This window comes from Vipera ursinii (genome assembly GCF_947247035.1).
Source record: "Vipera ursinii genome assembly, chromosome: 2".
Lineage (NCBI taxonomy): Eukaryota > Metazoa > Chordata > Lepidosauria > Squamata > Viperidae > Vipera > Vipera ursinii.
The window spans coordinates 123,572,174-123,589,693 of record NC_139513.1 but is presented as its reverse complement, the minus strand read 5'-3'; the positions used below and the strand labels follow the sequence as shown (position 1 = coordinate 123,589,693).

The following is a 17,520-nucleotide window of genomic DNA, read 5'->3' as shown; positions in this document are numbered from 1 at the left end:
GAAGCAGCCTGCCTGCTTCTTTCCGCTGCGGAACGAAGCAGCCTGAACGAAGCAGGCTGCTTCTTTCCACTGCGGAAAGAAGCAGCCTTCTTTCCGCAGCGGAAAGAAGCAGCCTGCCTGCTTCTTTCCGCTGCGGAACGAAGCAGCCTGAACAAAGCAGGCTGCTTCTTTCCGCTGCGGAAAGAAGCAGCCTGCCTGCTTCTTTCCGCTGCGGAACGAAGCAGCCTGCCTGCTTCTTTCCGCTGCGGAACGAAGCAGCCTGAACGAAGCAGGCTGCTTCGTTCCACTGCGGAAAGAAGCAGCCTTCTTTCCGCAGCGGAAAGAAGCAGCCTGCCTGCTTCTTTCCGCTGCGGAACAAAGCAGCCTGAACGAAGCAGGCTGCTTCTTTCCACTGCGGAAAGAAGCAGCCTTCTTTCCGCAGCGGAAAGAAGCAGCCTGCCTGCTTCTTTCCGCTGCGGAACGAAGCAGCCTGCCTGCTTCTTTCCGCTGCGGAACGAAGCAGCCGGCGGCGGAGGCTTGCAGAACGGCGGATCGGCTTATACTCAAGTCACCAACTTTTTCCAGTTTTTGGGGGTGAAATTGGGGGTCTCGGCTTATACTCGAGTCGGCTTATACTCAAGTATATACGGTACCTGAAAATCAAGCAAGTGAAAGCCAGTTTGGTGAAGTGGTGAAAGTGCTAGCCTAGAAACCAGATGAGTTCTAGTCCTGCCTTAGACAAGAAAACTGGTTGGGTGACTCTAGGCCAGTCATTCTGTTCAACCCATCTCACAAAGTGGCTGCTCTTGTGGGAAAAATAGGAGGAAATACAGTATATATATTTGCCACCTTAACTTATTTATAAAGTAATAAAGGTGAGACAAAAAAATCTAATAAATATAAAGTATGTCCAGCATAAAGCCTGCTGAATATCCTATGTGCCGAACAGGAATGAATCTACTCCTTTTTTCAATTTATTTCCACCATGTACACCCATGTGATTGCCCAGCATGGGTATAATTGCATATTTTCACCTATTTTCTTTTAAATATATTGATAATACAATGTAAAAAAGCCAGTTTGTAAATTTATCAAAAACATTTATTGGTGATGAAATATATTTTTAAAAAAGGTAATGAAATTAAATCGATTTTCTTAGAACCACAGGCTGCAGGATCTGTACAAAAGAAAAAAATGAAGTCAGTCAACCAATTTTATTAGATTGCACTTCACAAAAATATTTTCATTGCCTATGTAAATCAGCAAGACATTAAAATAATTAAAACATGTTATTACCATGTTAACTCAACATATCTATATTACATCTTTTCTATAAAAGTTATAGAAAATCAACATTCTAAAATTAAGAAAATTAACACATTAAGCTGTGCAATGAAATTCTAGACTTAGTCAGAACAGACGTCCTCACAAGCTAATGTTCACAGATATTTAACTCTTCTTTTTTGAAGTTTAAGCTCCTATAAAATCCACACTAATTCGCACATCGCACATCTTCAAAACAGTTTAGTTTATTAGAAGCTTACTGATAACATTTGCAATATGAGGTTTTGCTTTGAAAACCTTGCTCATATAAATCAAATAAGGTTTATAAAATAAAGTATGATCTTCTGCTAATCATACATGTAAAGAATATGTTCTATTATTCTATTCTATTCCCCTCTGTATAGAGGAATAGTTGATGACAACTCCAACGATTCTTACACTGATTAAATACTCGGGGATTAAAAAGCTTTTAATCTACAGTGGAATTTATCTTAATAACATTCATTGATAAGTGTAGTTTTTTAATTTTAATGTGTTTAAAAAGAAAAAAAACCAATAAGAAAAAACAAACATGATTAAACAATAGAACAGATATATGAAAATAAATGTGATTTTAAAGACAAATACAGATGTTTAATCATTCATATTTAATATTTCTTCCCAAAATAAGAGTTGTACAGCTGAAGGTGGTTCATTAGGAAAAGTGCTGTTAATATAACTGGTGAGCAGATTTAAGTAATTTTATCCTTCATTGTTTTCCGTTTCAAAGCTCTGTGTTTTTATACAATTTTTTCAGCCAGAATTATTTTTCATAGTATTAAATTCAATTGATCCAATGAAAATTGTCTTTTAGCTCCCCAAATTTTGAGGTAACGATGAAGAATTAATTTCTTATGCTGTATTTACATGCATAAGGAAGCATAGCAGGATTCACTAAGAGACTGTCTGATGTTATTCCCTAATTTCCTCAAAAAGTTTCAGCCAATTGTAGGCCATGAAATGGCTTAGTAGGATACACCAACTTCCATCCCAAATCATTTATTTATTTTATTTATTTTAATTCCATTTATATCCCGCCCTTCTCCGAAGACTCAGGGCGGCTTACAAGCTTAGCAGTAGCCTTCATTCTATGTATATGCCTGCTTGTTAGGGCTTTCACACACACACACACCCCAAGCGGCATTATTACAAAGTCAGCTTATTGCCCCCAACAATCTGGGTCCTCATTTTACCTACCTCGGAAGGATGGAAGGCTGAGTCAACCTTGAGCCTGGTGAGATGCGAACCTGCACTAATTGCAGGCAGCTGGTGTTACTTAAGGAGGCATTAGCCCTCTGCTCCACCAAGGCATCCCCCCAGAATTTTAAGAAAATGTCACACAACCTAAGCTCATAAATAACATTAGTAAATACCCTTCCTTTTAAATTGATATACCTCGCTCTTAAGATGTTGCAGTTTTAAGTGATGAAATCAATACATTTTGTGAAGCAATGATTGAGGCTGAGCCATCTCAAACTACAGTTGACAGATGTAAGCATTCCTTCTGCAAAGTATATTCAATATCAATGGCATCTTTATTAATAATTATTTAATTCTATAAAACCCAAGCTAGGTGGCAACATTTAATTGTCCTTGGCTGATACCAGAAAGGTAAGCATGGTCTGGGTTGATTAGTCCTCAGATAGCAAACCTAGTATCTCTGACTCGTAAGGAATAATGGGAATTTTTTTAAAAAAAATCCCATTGAAGGGAATAGCAAGCCACATCCACGTTACTTTCAAGAAAACTACATATCAGTAGAGAAATCAAATTCAGCTTGAAGGATACTTACAGTACTATAGTACTGTTTATTTTCTGTTTCCTTAAAGGTATTTATCCTCATGAAAGAAAAAAAAATGAGAATATAAAGAAAAAAGGATGGTAACTCATGTTATTTTATTATTTTAATTCTTAATTATATAAACTTTCAAATTTGGTATTCTTCAACCTCTATCATGCTTTTGTACAATTTCTCGAATCCTACATTTTTGTTATATATAACTAAGAAAACATTTTTTGCAAAGATGAAATAAATCCTTTCTGGTTTGCAACAATTCAAGCCTCCTACTTCAATAGTTACCTAATTTTAAGGTAGTCGTTTTAGAAATCAGAGTAGTGTTTCAACCTGAAAAAAAGTAAAACAGAATTAATATTAGAGAGCTTAAGAACTATTATCACCTATCCATGACATATATAAACTGATGTGGCTTTTCTGGAGGTGACTTCTAATCAGAGATATTTTATGATTACACTACTTAATATAATCAGTTAAGGTACACTGATTTTATTAGGCTTAAGTACACCCTAGCATGCTTATGAATGATCTGGAAATACTATTCATTAACTTGATTCTTTCCATTAAATTTTACTTGTTTTTAATACTTGATTTAAAATATAGAACTTAAATGTGCCAAATATTGACTGAAGCTCAGTTGATTGTTTTTCCTTACACTCCCACTGTATACTATATTTTATTATATTATGAAAAGCAGTATTAAAAGTATGCCAGAATAGTCATTAATCAATTATTTATTACATACCTGTATAATAAAGCTTTGCCTTTGTTGTTTGCTATGGAAAAATATCCACTTCTTGGTGAGAAATCCATACAGTAAGCTAAATATAACAACTTTCTCCTGAACACAGGAAAATTTGAGAATACTGTAAATGAAGGAATATGGACCTGTAAAAAAGGAATAAAATTGTTAAAAATAATACAGGGGAATGAAGACAAACTGCTCCATTGTTTTAAACTTATTCACATTTTCCATTAGGTAGACTTTTTCATTTATTACAAGATATTTAATTTTGATGCAGTAATAAAATAGCTACTATTTTATTCAGGAAGAGCCAGTGAAGTCCTTGAGATTTTTGAGTAATATATAAAATTTCAGCCCAACCTTTTTCTCAGGTAACAATTATAAGTACTAAAAGTGCCTCCCCTTAAAAAATAAGACACAGGCTTTTAGTATTATTTTATTATCAATGAATTACTGAATCTTTCTCTGAATAGATGCTTTATATTCCTTGGTGGAGCAGTGGGCTAATGCCTCCTTAAGTAACACCAGCTGCCTGCAATTAGTGCAGGTTCGCATCCCACCAGGCTCAAGGTTGACTCAGCCTTCCATCCTTCCGAGGTAGGTAAAATGAGGACCCAGATTGTTGGGGGCAATTAAGCTGACTTTGTAATAATGCCACTTTGGGGGGGTGCGAAAGCCCTAATAAGCAGGCATATACATAGAATGAAGGCTACTGCTAAGCTTGTAAGCCGCCCTGAGTCTTCGGAGAAGGGCGGGATATAAATGGAATTAAAATAAATTATTGATATTTTTCTTTTCAACATTTAAAATACCCTGTGTAATAAATGGTTGTAGAGTTACATAAGTATTTTGTGTAAATAAAGGGTTCTGCATTATTTTACAACTTTTCATGTTTAGTAAAATGCAATCTCTTTGCCCTTGAACATTTCTGTTCTGTTGCTTGAAATTTCCCTTCACTTTATTTTGGTTTTCCCACTTCCATGCAAATACATGCAAAATGGAGGAAATGAAAATTTCAGCACAACATTAATAAAAATGTACTTACCAGTTTCAATGCATCATCAATTTTATTAGAAGCCATTGCTAGTATTTCAGTGGTTGGGTTGAATACTAACGATGTAGAAGGCGTGACCAAGTTCATTATAGCCTTAAGAGGCTTAGGACATCTTTCTCTGATGCAATCATCATGGGCATACACATTCACAACTCCAGAATTAGAACTAGAAATATTAATGACTTAGAAACAGGTCAGCTACTTATATTGTAGCACATATTCAAATGTTTAACAAAAACAAACCCCAAAGGTTCTCTTCAATTATACTTCATATAAATGAGGGGACAATTATATTACATGCTAATAAAGAGATGACTTTTACATTTTTATAAATTCTGGGCAAAGTACTTCAGGTTGATATTGACTTCAAAGCCTTGTACATATATTTTTAGGAAATAATTTCACAAAATTGACAAATATGATCATTGCAAGACAAAAACTTTTCTTAATAGTCCATTTGGAATTTTCATCTGGGGAAAAAAGGGACATTTAAAAACATTCAGATTTGACTCAAAGAATATCAGAATTATTACATGTATCCTTAAATTATGAGATATGTTATCTATTCTGAAACCTACAGATTTCAGCTAGTCTGACTCAAACTGTGGATAAGATATGCTGGCTAACTACCTCCATGATTATGTTTGACCTTGGTAGCCCTTAATTTTTAAAGGGAAAAGTTACATATGTGGAAATGAACAGACAATACTACCCCAGAGCTGTCCTTGAACCTTGCAGCAAACTTAAAAGATTTTTTAAAGACAGGGGTCTTCAAAGTAAAGGTAAAGGTTCCCCCGCACATGTGTGCTAGTCGTTTCCGACTCTAGGGGCCGGTGCTCATCTCCATTTCAAAGCTGAAGAGCCAGCGCTTGTCCAAGGACGTCTCTGTGCGCCTTTGGCGTCTAGTCATGCCGGCCACATGACCACACAGACATCCTCGGACAAGTGCTGGCTCTTCGGCTTTGAAACGGAGATGAGCACCGGCCCCTAGAGTCGGAAACGACTAGCACGCATGTGCAGGGGAACCTTTACCTTTTTTAATTCAGCCTCTCCCCTTGTGCAGATGAATGCTCAATATTTAAGGACATATTAGTATTTGTCTTTCCTTTTACTTACCCACATGCAATATATTGGCTGTTTTTAGAGACTGCAATAGAAGTACCATGCAGACAACCTTCATCAGTAAACTTGTTCAGACACCGCCTGCTTTTCACATCCCATATGAAGACTTCACCCTCATCTGACAGATAAGCACGTTATTGAAAACAATGTTGATAAGAATTTAAATATCACATGCTTGATTTAGAAAATAAAGAAGTGATTAGACTGAATCTTTTCACAATTATTCAAATTGTTCTTGTTATTTTTAATAGGAGATATGGATTATAAACTATATGGAGCACAATAAAGGCATACAAAAGGGCTTTTTTTGCTATTGGGAGGCTGTATTGAGTTACAAATATTTATTTTATCTCCCATCTTTAATATTTTTATAAACAACATAAAGCAGTGAACATATCTAATGGTCTTTTTTCCTTCTATTTTCCCCACAACCATCATCCTGTGAGGTGATTTGGGCTGAGAGCGACTGGCCCAAGGTCACCCAGCCAGTTTTTATGCCTAAAGTGGGACTAGACGTGATGATCTTCTACTTTCTAGCCTAATACTTTAACCACTAAACCAGGGGTTCCCAACCAGGGGTGCTGGCACCCTCGGGGATGCAAGACGATATTCCAGGGGGTGCAAAAACTTGGCTTTTCACAATTATAGTGCATATGCATAATTCTTTGTCGTTATTTCAAACTTTTGTAAGGGGTACGAGTATATATCAGAAGCGTTCTAGGGGTGCGGGTTATAGAAAAGGTTGGGAACCACTGCACTAAACCAAATATTACTGTACTATTTTATGTTTTAATGATCAGTGTTATCTGTGGTTTTGAAATGGGGACAATTAATACAACAGCAACAACAGAAGTCGAACTAAAAAATATTTCTGTCACCAAACTACAAATATTAAATCTGCAGTCAGCAATTCGGCATGTCATCAAGTCTGGAAACATTACCAGAATGTGTGTAGATTCTGCTGCCATCTGGAGAGAATGATGATGCAATAGCCCTTCCATTTATTTTCATGCTTCCAATAAATTCTTTTGTCTAAAATGGACACATAATGCCTATAATCACCTTTATTTATAAGACTATTAAGCAAAACTTAATTATTCTCTTCTATCTTGGGAGAAATGAGAGATATCCCAACATAAAGATTACATAATTTCCTTTAGTGTGTTTTGTTATTGTTACCCTACTTTACTACGATGCCATCTTTAGCTTTGTTTTTTTTTCTTTTGTAATATTAGTTGACTCATTTATTTATATAACTTATTTAAAGAAAACTCTTACAAAGTATAAAAGATAAAATTAAAGAGCCATCAATAATCATGGATTGGATTCAGCAAACTTGCAAAAAAAATATTGTATGGGTTAGCACGTGTATGAATATATCTTAGTATTAATTAAATGGTAACATATTGCCATCTGAACTATGTTATCCCAAAGTAAACATTTAAGTAGAAACTTTACCTTCATTGTAATCAAATGAAGATAACCTGATGTTCCACTAAGCAGCAGGAATGTTCCATCTGGAGATACTTCAAAATTTTTTACAATCTTCTCCTCTAAGCCTTTAATTCAAAGCAAACACGTAAGATATAGTTCTTCCGTACACAGAATTTGTTTTCAAAAATCTATATTCAATTTAGCAACACAATCCCCTAGATTTTAGGGAGATATATTCTCAGGTAAAAGTGAAAGTTCTCAGCCGAAAGTACAAGTTTGTTGTACATGTCCGAAAATGAAAGTTTGATTCAGATAGATAAGACAAGAGAAAATCAAATTTCCATTTTGGATGCGTATAACAAATACACATCCATATACATCCATCCATATACACATGCACGCATCTGAACATCTAGCTGAGGTTATAAAAGCAGATGCATAGAGACAAAGGTACAAGTAATTTGCCTAGTCTTTCCTTCTTGGTACAAAAAATACGATTACATTCAGGAACCTTAATGAAAAAGAATTACCTCTGATATGATTTATAGGAATAATTTTTCCTTCCATCATGTCATATATATAAAATAGCTTGTTATGAATGCTGGTAGCTATAACCTGGTCTCCTTCTGCACTGAAGCGTGCCTTGTAAATTGGAAAGTCTTCCAAGTGAATGCTCTGTATCTGTGAATTTGTGATGCCATCCACCTTAAAGAAAAAAGAAACACTGTTCTCTCAGTACCTGTGTACTAAGGACGTACAAATGCAAAATACAATGCTTAGCTCTTATGAACTAACTTTTTGCCTCCAAATTAAGAAGCCCATTAAGCTCTGAAAAATTCATGTATTCAATCCCCCAGAAATAAATGAGTGCAATTCAAAGCCTTCCGCAAGTATGAAGTTACTATAACTTACTATGGTAGATGATGCTTTGACATAATTCTTTTGCTTCTGAGAAAATACTGAGAAAGTCCTGCTTGTCTACATAGTCTTTGGGTTTAATCTTCTGTCCCACATAATGCTTTCATCCCAGACCCATAGATGTGATAGCAAGGAACAAGCTGCTCAGTTTAACAGTAGCTGTATCGACAAAAATAAAGTAAAATTCATATCATTCTTACCTGGAATAGTGATATAGATCGATCATGCCCAGCTGTCATAACAACTTGAGCAGTAGGATGAAACTGCACAGTTGTTAGTTTGGCATCTGATATACGCTCATTATTGGCGTGCACACAATTTTTCATCTAAAAGACAGAATACGAATATACAGTTCTTTTAAACAGAACATAGAAAAACAGAAAAGCTAAGTAGAAAACTTCTATTGGGATTAGAGTATGTTTCAGTAAATTTGCTATTAGGTCAATTAAAGGTGCAAGTGAGATTTAAAATATATAAATATTCAATACCAAAAATACAAAAACTGTGGAACATTTGGAGGGATGACATGTCTCAATAAATTACATCACTCTAATTCTTACTGAATGATTGGCAAGAAAAACATTCTGAATTTAAAAGGTTCTGAATACAGAATCACCATTATATATTATTTGTAATTCTATCTTACTCTGAAGGAGAAAAAACTTATCTTATTCCTATGATAGTGCAAATCCTACAAAAAAGGAAAAGGTAAAAAAATCATCTAAGTAAAGAAGACTTGGGAAGTTTGAAATAGAGAACCACTTAAAACAAGCAGTGGCAACTTCCACCCAATTGCTGCTATTTTTACTTAGTTAAAGGGGGGAGGATGTCAGTTAAGCCCACCTTCAGAAATAAAGATAATGCTGTCTGCCTGATAATAAGGTTGACTTCAGTCCATTTTAATACTACAGGTAGTCCTCAACTTATGACCACAATTGGGACTGAAAGTAGTTAAGTGAGTCACACCCAATTTTACTACCATATTTCTCCGAAAACATAAGACCCGGCCTTATACTTTTTTTGCCTTCAAAAGAGGCACCAGGTCTTATTTTGGAGGGATTATCTTAGGACCACCGCACAACAGGTACCAGGGTGTGGGAGGCCTGCAGCGGTCCTAAGGTAAGCGGGTGCAAAGCGTGTGGGGCAGCTCCATTGCCCCACCCCAGCTTGATTTTTATGCATGCACCTCGCCCCAAAACTAGGGCTTATTTTTTGGGTAGGGCTTATATTAGGCCCACCCCCCAAAAAAAATCCAAGTTAGGGCTTATTTTCGGGGTAGGTCTTACTTTTGGGGAAACACGGTACCTTTTTTCTTGTCCTTAGGAAAACCGCACAGTCATTAAGCAAACCTGGTTTGCCCACTGACTTTGCTTGTTGGAAGCTCTCTGAAAAGGTCACAAAGGGTGATCACATGACCCCGGGACCCTGCAACCTTCTTAAATACATGCCTTTTGCAAAGTGCCTGAATTTTGATCTTGTGACCGTGAGGACACGGGCAATGTTCATGTGAAGACCAGTCTAAGCACCTTTTTCAGCAGTGTTGTAACACTGCACAGTGGTTAAACAAATGGTTGTAAGTTGAGGACTACTGTGTCAGTTTGCTCTTGTAAATTCTGTAGGTCTTGTAACTTCTTTCCAAGGCAGATTACCAAATCCAAAAGCATATATAGGTAGTCCTTGACTTACAACCACAACTGAACCCAAAATTTCTGTTGTTAAGCAAGACAGATGCTAAGTGAGATTTTCCCCATCTTATGACTTTCCTTGTCTGAATTTTGATCGTGTGACCATGGAGAAGCTACAACTGTTGGAAGTGCGAAAGATAGGTCATTTTTTTCAGTGCCAGTGTAACTTCACTAAACAAATGTTTATACCTATATTGTGATTATACATTACATTGTGCTTTAAGCGTTGAGATTGTGCGTGGCTATCTTGTGCTGTGTCTTCAAGGTACAAAACTCAAAATCAATTCTCTGCTTGCTTTTTGAGACAATGTACTAACAGTTTGATTCAGTGTTGTTTCATTATTTGTTATTTTTTAATAAGTCTACATTAATATTTCTGTAGATTGACTGCAAGTAGTATGAACAAAGACTAGGCTGAGAAAGAAAGGACCAAAGAACTTCTGAATTTCCACTATTCTTCAGGGCAGAAGATTCAATGTATCTTGAGGTTTCTTTTGTTCCAAGTTCTAAGGGTTTCTTATTTATGCACATACTCCTTTTAACATAAGTTTTATTTTAAAAATGTTTATCTTACTCTTTGAAATAAAAATGCACCCAGTTAAGACTATTCCTTTCCTTGAGCTGATGAACACGATGCAAAAAGTTCCCCTTCAGTGCTGAAGTTCCATGTATATTACACTTTGACTTAACAATATATTCAAGATATAACAATGGGATCAGTAGCATTAGGACAACATTCACAAATCTTCAATGCCCGCATACTTACCATTTCCCATTTATAAGCTTGCCAGAACAGTAATAAAAATGCAGTAAATTTTATTTACCTGTAAAATGCCTTTTGGTAAAGAGTCTGACATGATCACAAAATTGCCTGTCTTGTGCAACAGGTCATCATCCTCTTCATCCTCAGTGTCACCTTAAGCAGAGGAAGTCCTTGTCAATAATTATTAATCTGTGCTTAGACATCTCACACAGTAATTTTGCACAAGACTGCATCTTCTATTTATACAGGCGATCAAAGAATGGCTTCAGTTACCTTCTTGTTTGGCTTTCCTTTTGGTTTTGTTCTTCATGCCTCTCAGTGCCCAAGAAGGAGTTGTTCCCATAGCACCTTGAAACCTGTAAAGAAGTATTATTACTAAAGACAAAGTAGCCTTTGTCAAATAAGGATAAGTCAAAAATTTGTAATTAATGTTACAGTCAGCAAAATATGAAGAAACAGAATGAGCAGCAGATAAAGTGAGGGACAAAAGGCAAAAATGGGTGACCATTGTTACCCATCAATATATGATCTTTCTTTCACCTCCCAGCCACACGCTGTGATGGAAGAATTATTTAAATGAATGATAGCACACTTGAACATATATAGAACTTTATATAGTACATTCTGTATACATTCTGAATTTTACAAATTTGACTTTGTATCACTGAAGCTTCTATTAGGAATGTGGAAGAGGCCTTCATCCTGTAGTCATGGATAGACAATGGCTAAAATGATGATGATATATAATCTGATTTTCATGTTGATGATTGTAAAAAATGTGTATGAAAACCATGTGTAGTAGGTAAAAAAGCGTTGCTACTTCTTGCATTCAACACAAATATTTCAGATTGTAACTGAAATAAAATCTCCAAAGATAGCATTATATAAAATAACTTATGTTACCAATAAAACATACTCTTCTTGAAATCTTCTTTGAAGTTTTGTTTTCAAAAGCTTATTTTCAGCATCACTTTTCATCATGTTCTTCCGATGCCGGTGTGTCATGTCAATTCTGGGGGGGGGGGGGGAAAACATATACTAAATTCATTCACTTGACTATTTATTCATATTAATATTTTTAAAAGGTAAAGATTCCAAATTTCACTCCTTTGAGCTGACACATCCAGGCAAATTGTGGCAATATTATGGAAATGATTTTCTGTACCTTATTCCAGGATCTTTTTCTACAATTTTAAATGGCTTAATGATGTAGTGCATGACAATCATATTACCATTGCCTTTATCATTATTCTATTTATCCTTATGATATATATTTTAATAGATTTGAACATGTCCGGGGCAGTATGATTGTTAAAGTATATAAAAATGTGACAAATAAAATACTGTTATTATATATTAGATCAGATTTCTTTAATCAGGTATCCTCCAGATGTCAGGATTACAACTCCCAAAATTCTCAGCATGGCCGGGGGTGAGTAAGTTGAGAAAATACTGTATAGATCCTATATGAATATTTCATTGTGGCTGAAGTACCAGACACAAGTAAAGATTCAGATCTCAACACACAAATTCACTAAACAGTTTTCCACTCAGTTTAGCTGATTTCATCTGGCTACTGTTAGAATAAGAGGGATGGCAAGGCAATTATATAACGTATTTTGCTCACTGGAGTAAAGGCATAAATGGAAAAAGTCAGTGTATATAATGCAAACAGCAGTCTGTATTCACATTTAACTATTTGATTAACAACAAGAATACCAAAGTAAAAGAGAGTAGTTGGGCAATATTTTTTAAAAATGCAAAGAAGGCATTAAAATTAATTCTTAAATTGAAAAGTTAAAAAAGTTAGTTAAAACATTTACGCACCAAAATATTTAAATGTATTAAAGAAAAGTGCAAAGAATACAATCTGCTTATGACATCATTTGACTGAAATCAATTTACTGAGTATTGCATACATTTCTTCAGTTTCATCATCTTCATCTACCCATACTGGCTTTTTCAGTGGAAGGAAGTTGTCTTCTGTATCAATCTCTGCTTCAGAATCACCAGATTCTTCTCCAAAGTTACTGCTAACCACATTACCACCCTACAATTTTTAAAGCAAAACTGTTTAAAAAGAAAACTTGAAAGCAGAAAGTTTAAATGTTTTTAAAGCTATTTTTGATGTAGCTAAGCAAAGTGGTCATTTGACATCATGCTTTACAGTTGCCTCACTCAATAATGGAAACGCCAGTCCCAACTACATGATCAAAATTCAGGCACTTGGCAAGTGGCATGTACTTATGGTACCTGCACTGTCCTGGGGTCATGTGATCACCATTTCTAACCTTGCCAGCCGGTTTCCAAAAGCCAAGTCAATGGGGAAAGCCAAATTCGCTTAACAACCAAAAGATTCACTTAACAACTGCATTGATTCATCTAATTGTGGCAAAGAAGTGATAATGGGGCAACTCACTTAACAACCGTCTTGTTTAGAAATGGAAATTTTGGGCTCAATTGTGGTCATAGGTTGAGGACTACCTGTATTCTGTATCCCTAAATGAAACAGCACAAAGGAATTAAGTTTATTTCATTTCTCTTGATTTACTAAATCACTATTTCCCCCCCCCCCCCAAAATCAACACTCTCTCCCAGGATAAATAGAACATTCCATTAACACTTTTACCTCTTCTTCACATGTACAGCTCAAGTACAGAAGGTTAGGGACTAACTATTAGGCTAAATGGAGAAATTAAGAGGGTCCTCCCTGAGCTTGGTTGTTTTCTTTTAGACGTTTCAATACTCAATCAAGGTGACATCATCAGCATTAGCAAGGAGTAAGTAAATGGAGAAATAACCTTCCAAGTACCACAGCAGCATTTAAAATATTTTGATGCTCTGTGGATTATCGCTCCATTTCATACAAAGAAAGAGCTACCTGTTGAATCCCTGCTTGCAAACACACACCCCCCCAAATTTAGAGCACTTGGGCAATTTTTACAATGTGTGCACCTCAACTCCCAGTTGCCAAGTGTAAAAAATAGTTTTGGAGAAATAGAGGGGTCAAAAAAAAAGGGAGGGCAGATGAAGGGTTAGATGAATGAATTTACGTGCAGATGAGGCCCTGGGGATCAAAAGAAGGGTCATATGTGGAGATAGGACCCAGGTGTGGTTGTGATGGACATGGGAGTGAGGAAGATGAATTCTGAGAAGAAACATTTGCTCTTAAATAACTTTTTATTTGACAGCTTTTTTCCTTTCTGCTCACTGAGGGATTTGCAGTGTAAGCTTGCTAACAGTTGACATGTTAGGGGGGCTGCAGGGGGGGATGGGGGGGCTGCAGGGACAACGAAGCGAGACAGATTTAAAGGTTTAACCACTTAGCCAGGATATTGGGCTCACTTACAAGAAATGTTAAAACCACATAACTGGCACAGGAAAGTAGAAGCTTTGCAAGATTCCCGTGACCTAAGGTGGTGTGACATTTAGCTATTGTGCATAGCAAGTGAGAAAGCTTTAGGGGGCTGCAATCCAGGTAACCAATCAATATTCTACATTATGCATGTATTATGGGGGGTGGAGAGGACAAACGGGTGTATGAGAATCACCTTTGATTACAAAAACTGCTGTAAGACTGTAAGTGGGGCCTTGGTAGCTTTCAAAGCCGAGGTCACTTTTATTTCTTGGTACCAAAAATAAAAGGTTTTTTTTCCCCACATCTTGCATTTAGTGATCAATAGGCTTCAACACCAAGCTTAGACCCAGTTTTGGGAACAACACAGAAATAGTTTGGAGGAGATGGATAAATTATATTCAGAACAAATATGGGACTAAAAAGTTCCATTTAGCTTATGAGTAGATTTTAGTGGGATATTGTTATTGGTACTTTGTTTGTAGTTGTGTTAAAGGGGAGTTAAAGCACATTATGAATTTGGTTAATTGTATATTATGCATAATTTTTATTTAGAATATGATTATTGTAACTATAATCCTGTATTTAGCTCTGGGAAGTGGGGGGAAGTGGGGGGGTTTGGGGTGGGAGGGATTTGGGGATATATTGTAAAATTTTGTTTTTGTAAAACTCTTTAATAAAAAAAAAAGAAATAGAAAACCTCGGCTATAGTGCGAGAAAGGGCAAGGCCCCTGTCCCGTTACCTGGGTGCCCGAGGTTTGAAAACGCCGCAGCAGACCTTCGTCTTCCTCCACATCCCCGAAGACCAGCTCCTCCAGGCCACGCTCGGAGGCCGGCTTCTCCGCCAGAAGCGCCAAGTGGTGAGCTCGGCGCTCGTCCTCTTCAGATACGGTCCCTTCACGCCGATGCTCTCCCACTCGAAGTCTTTTTCGAGTCGGCATCTTGCCGGAACGAAGCCCAACTTTCGCCGCCATGCTTGCTCCTCATAGGGGAAACGCGAACCGGACGTGAAAAGGTCCATTTCCTTTTTTTTTTTTTTTTGCAGGAACCGGAAGTCTTTTTCGGATGAGTTGCCCTCGGTATAAATGCACTTATGCAAAAACGCCGCCTGCCGCTTGGGGCGCTGTTTCGGGGGCGTTTGAAGAAGTTGAACTGAAGAGCTGGGCAACTCTTGCGCATTCCGCTTCTTCCTTCCCGTACGTTCAAAATAGGCTCGGAAGTGTACGATTGAGACAACTCTTTTACGCTTCCGCATGAATTTCTCTTCTGACGCCGTCTCACGTGACTCCCCGAGCTCCGCCCTCTTCTCACGTGATATCCATTTTTCAATTCAGACTCCCCCATTTTTTTTTTTGCCCCCTTCCAAAGATTCAAAGGGTTGCGCCATTGCTTACGAGGTTATGGGGGGCGGGGTGGGCGCGAAAAGAAATCATTTTACTTAAAAGCTTCTAACCCACGTCTCTTTCTTCTGAGCTTACGAAAGCCGATCTGCGTCTCGGAGGCGCCTTTCGGAGTTAGCCGACGCCGCTCTTTAATCCCGCGGTTCGAACGCCTCCGAGCTCCCCTCCCCTCCTCCCCCGCCTGCTTCCTCACCCACTTCCGCATCACAGACGACGTCGCCAGTGCCGTCCTGCGAGGGAGGACGACCCAAACAGCCGGGCCAGCCAATGAGGACGCGCCCTGGAAGGGGGGGGGGCCGTTCCGCGCAGGCGCGCTCCAGTTATGCTAATGTTGTTGATATTCTGGAGCTTAGAGTGGACTGTCTTTTTCCTCTCGCTGGCTCCCCGGGCTCTCTCGCCGGAGTGGGAGGCTGAGCGGTCTCCTTTCTCCACCCTGGCCCTGCCCCTCGGGAAGGGGAGGGGGCAGAGCCGAAGGGGCGGGCGGGGGGTGGAGAGCGGGGACGGTCGGAGGCATCCCCTGCCCATGAGGGCCTGATGGAAAACACAAAGGATCTGGTAAGTGGAGCTCCCGCAAGCCCCGGCCAAGGGGCAGCGCGCCGTGGGGAAGAGCCGCGGCAGAGCTCCGGCCGTTGGGAGGAGAGGGCGAGCTGCCGGCCGCCTCGGCACCTACCTACTCCGTCCCCGGGCCGAGAGTGTCAGGGCAGCGTCTCTTCCCCTCCGAGAAGAGAGGGACCCAAGAGCGGGGAGGGGAGTCGGGAAGAAACTCGGGTCACCCTCCCCTCCCCACCACCAGGCTGGGTGGCCTCCCCGCTCCCCCACTTTTTTTTTTTTTTGGGGTGGTGGTGGTGGTGGTGGAAAGTCTTTCGCCCTGCCAGCTTTCCTTTCGGTGCCGCGTTTTAAACCCGTTTTCCGGGTTTGCACAACGTTGAACTGTTAACTTTCCCGAACAGCCTGGGGGCATATTAGCTGTTTCCTCCAAAGGCAGAACAAAACAAAAACCAGCCCTGGTGAAGAAGTTGTTTACCCTGTGTAAATGCCGTCAGAAGGTTTGTAACTTAGAGCAGCGTTTCCCAACCTTAGGAACTTGAAGATGCGTGGACTTCAACTCCCAGAATTCCCCAGCCAGCTACGCTGGCTGGGGAATTCTGGGAGTTGAAGTCCACGCATCTTCAAGTTCCTAAGGTTGGGAAACGCTGACTTAGAGGGTGGTTGTTTTTTTCCTCTCTCTCTCGTTGTACAAGAGCCCTTGTGTACTGAGTAGAGCCAGTTCCTTTTGTGATAGCTGCATGAGCAGCAGCAGTAGTTTATGGCCAGAAAGTGGCAGGAGAGGAGGAAGTGGAGGCGGTGCTAAGGAAGGTAAATATGCTGTTTGGCCATGTGTAACATTTGCGGCAAACATGCTTTAGGAGGGAAATGTACACAGTGCTAAACAAATAACAGCCGGTTACATTTTCCCCGTGCTCTGTTTGGTTTAGCTGTTATTTGGGAAAATAGAAAGTGGAATGCGAAGGGGAAAAAAGGGGCGGGGGTGGTTGTAAAATGATTTGAATGTCACAATCTGTGGATAATATGAGTATTAGGGAAAAGAGAAACCTATTAATTTAGGAGGACTAACTCAAAGTGTTTTTTAAACTTTTAAACTAAATAAATGAGGAAGGCCTAGGTTCACGTACAGCTAAATTAATTTTAAAGTGAGCCAAATTACAATATATTGCTTTTTAAATGTAAATATTGGACGTTAGGAGGAAATGTTCAAATATACATGCATTGTATGTTGGCCATATGCTAGTTTCATTATGTGTTAAATATAGAGCTTTTTAAGAACAAAAATGGGTTTTCCTGAATTTGCTAGTTTCAATTTAATGCTGAATTCAGTGTGTGGCTGTATATAATGTACTTTTAACATGTTCATTAGACGAGATAAAATATGTCAAGATAGATTTCTCT

At 38.4% G+C, this 17,520-nt stretch overlaps 2 protein-coding genes across 12 annotated transcripts in view; one reads left to right on the top strand and one right to left on the bottom strand.

Annotated features, from left to right (window-relative positions):
* Positions 1-1,041: 1,041 nt before the first annotated feature.
* Positions 1,042-15,965, bottom strand: UTP18 (UTP18 small subunit processome component). Of its 3 annotated transcripts, XM_083352732.1 has the most exons (14): positions 14,917-15,349; positions 12,738-12,868; positions 11,735-11,830; positions 11,092-11,174; positions 10,880-10,971; positions 8,571-8,696; positions 7,983-8,157; positions 7,477-7,577; positions 6,960-7,050; positions 6,013-6,136; positions 4,888-5,062; positions 3,843-3,985; positions 3,383-3,427; positions 1,042-1,156 (listed from the first exon to the last, which is right to left on the bottom strand). In XM_083352732.1, the coding sequence occupies exons 1-13, from the start codon at positions 15,145-15,147 to the stop codon at positions 3,403-3,405; spliced, it is 1,593 nt and encodes a 530-aa protein (XP_083208858.1). In that variant the 5' UTR covers positions 15,148-15,349; the 3' UTR covers positions 1,042-1,156; positions 3,383-3,402. The 3 variants fall into 3 exon arrangements, with proteins under 3 accessions (XP_083208858.1, XP_083208856.1, XP_083208857.1); XM_083352730.1 differs by lacking the exons at positions 11,735-11,830; positions 12,738-12,868 and having other exon boundaries at positions 14,917-15,965; XM_083352731.1 differs by lacking the exons at positions 1,042-1,156; positions 11,735-11,830; positions 12,738-12,868 and adding an exon at positions 2,612-2,806 and having other exon boundaries at positions 14,917-15,965.
* Positions 15,966-16,054: 89 nt separating this feature from the next.
* The window catches only part of MBTD1 (mbt domain containing 1), a 51,217-nt gene continuing 49,751 nt past the window's right edge, over positions 16,055-17,520 (top strand). For all 9 annotated transcript variants that reach the window (XR_014491216.1, XR_014491217.1, XR_014491218.1 and 6 more), the window contains exon 1: positions 16,055-16,128. Coding sequence is in view for 5 of the 9 variants with exons in the window: in XM_083352729.1 (XP_083208855.1) it covers positions 16,108-16,128 (21 nt within the window). In the remaining 4 variants the exon portion in view is untranslated. The remainder of the gene's footprint in view (positions 16,129-17,520) is intronic.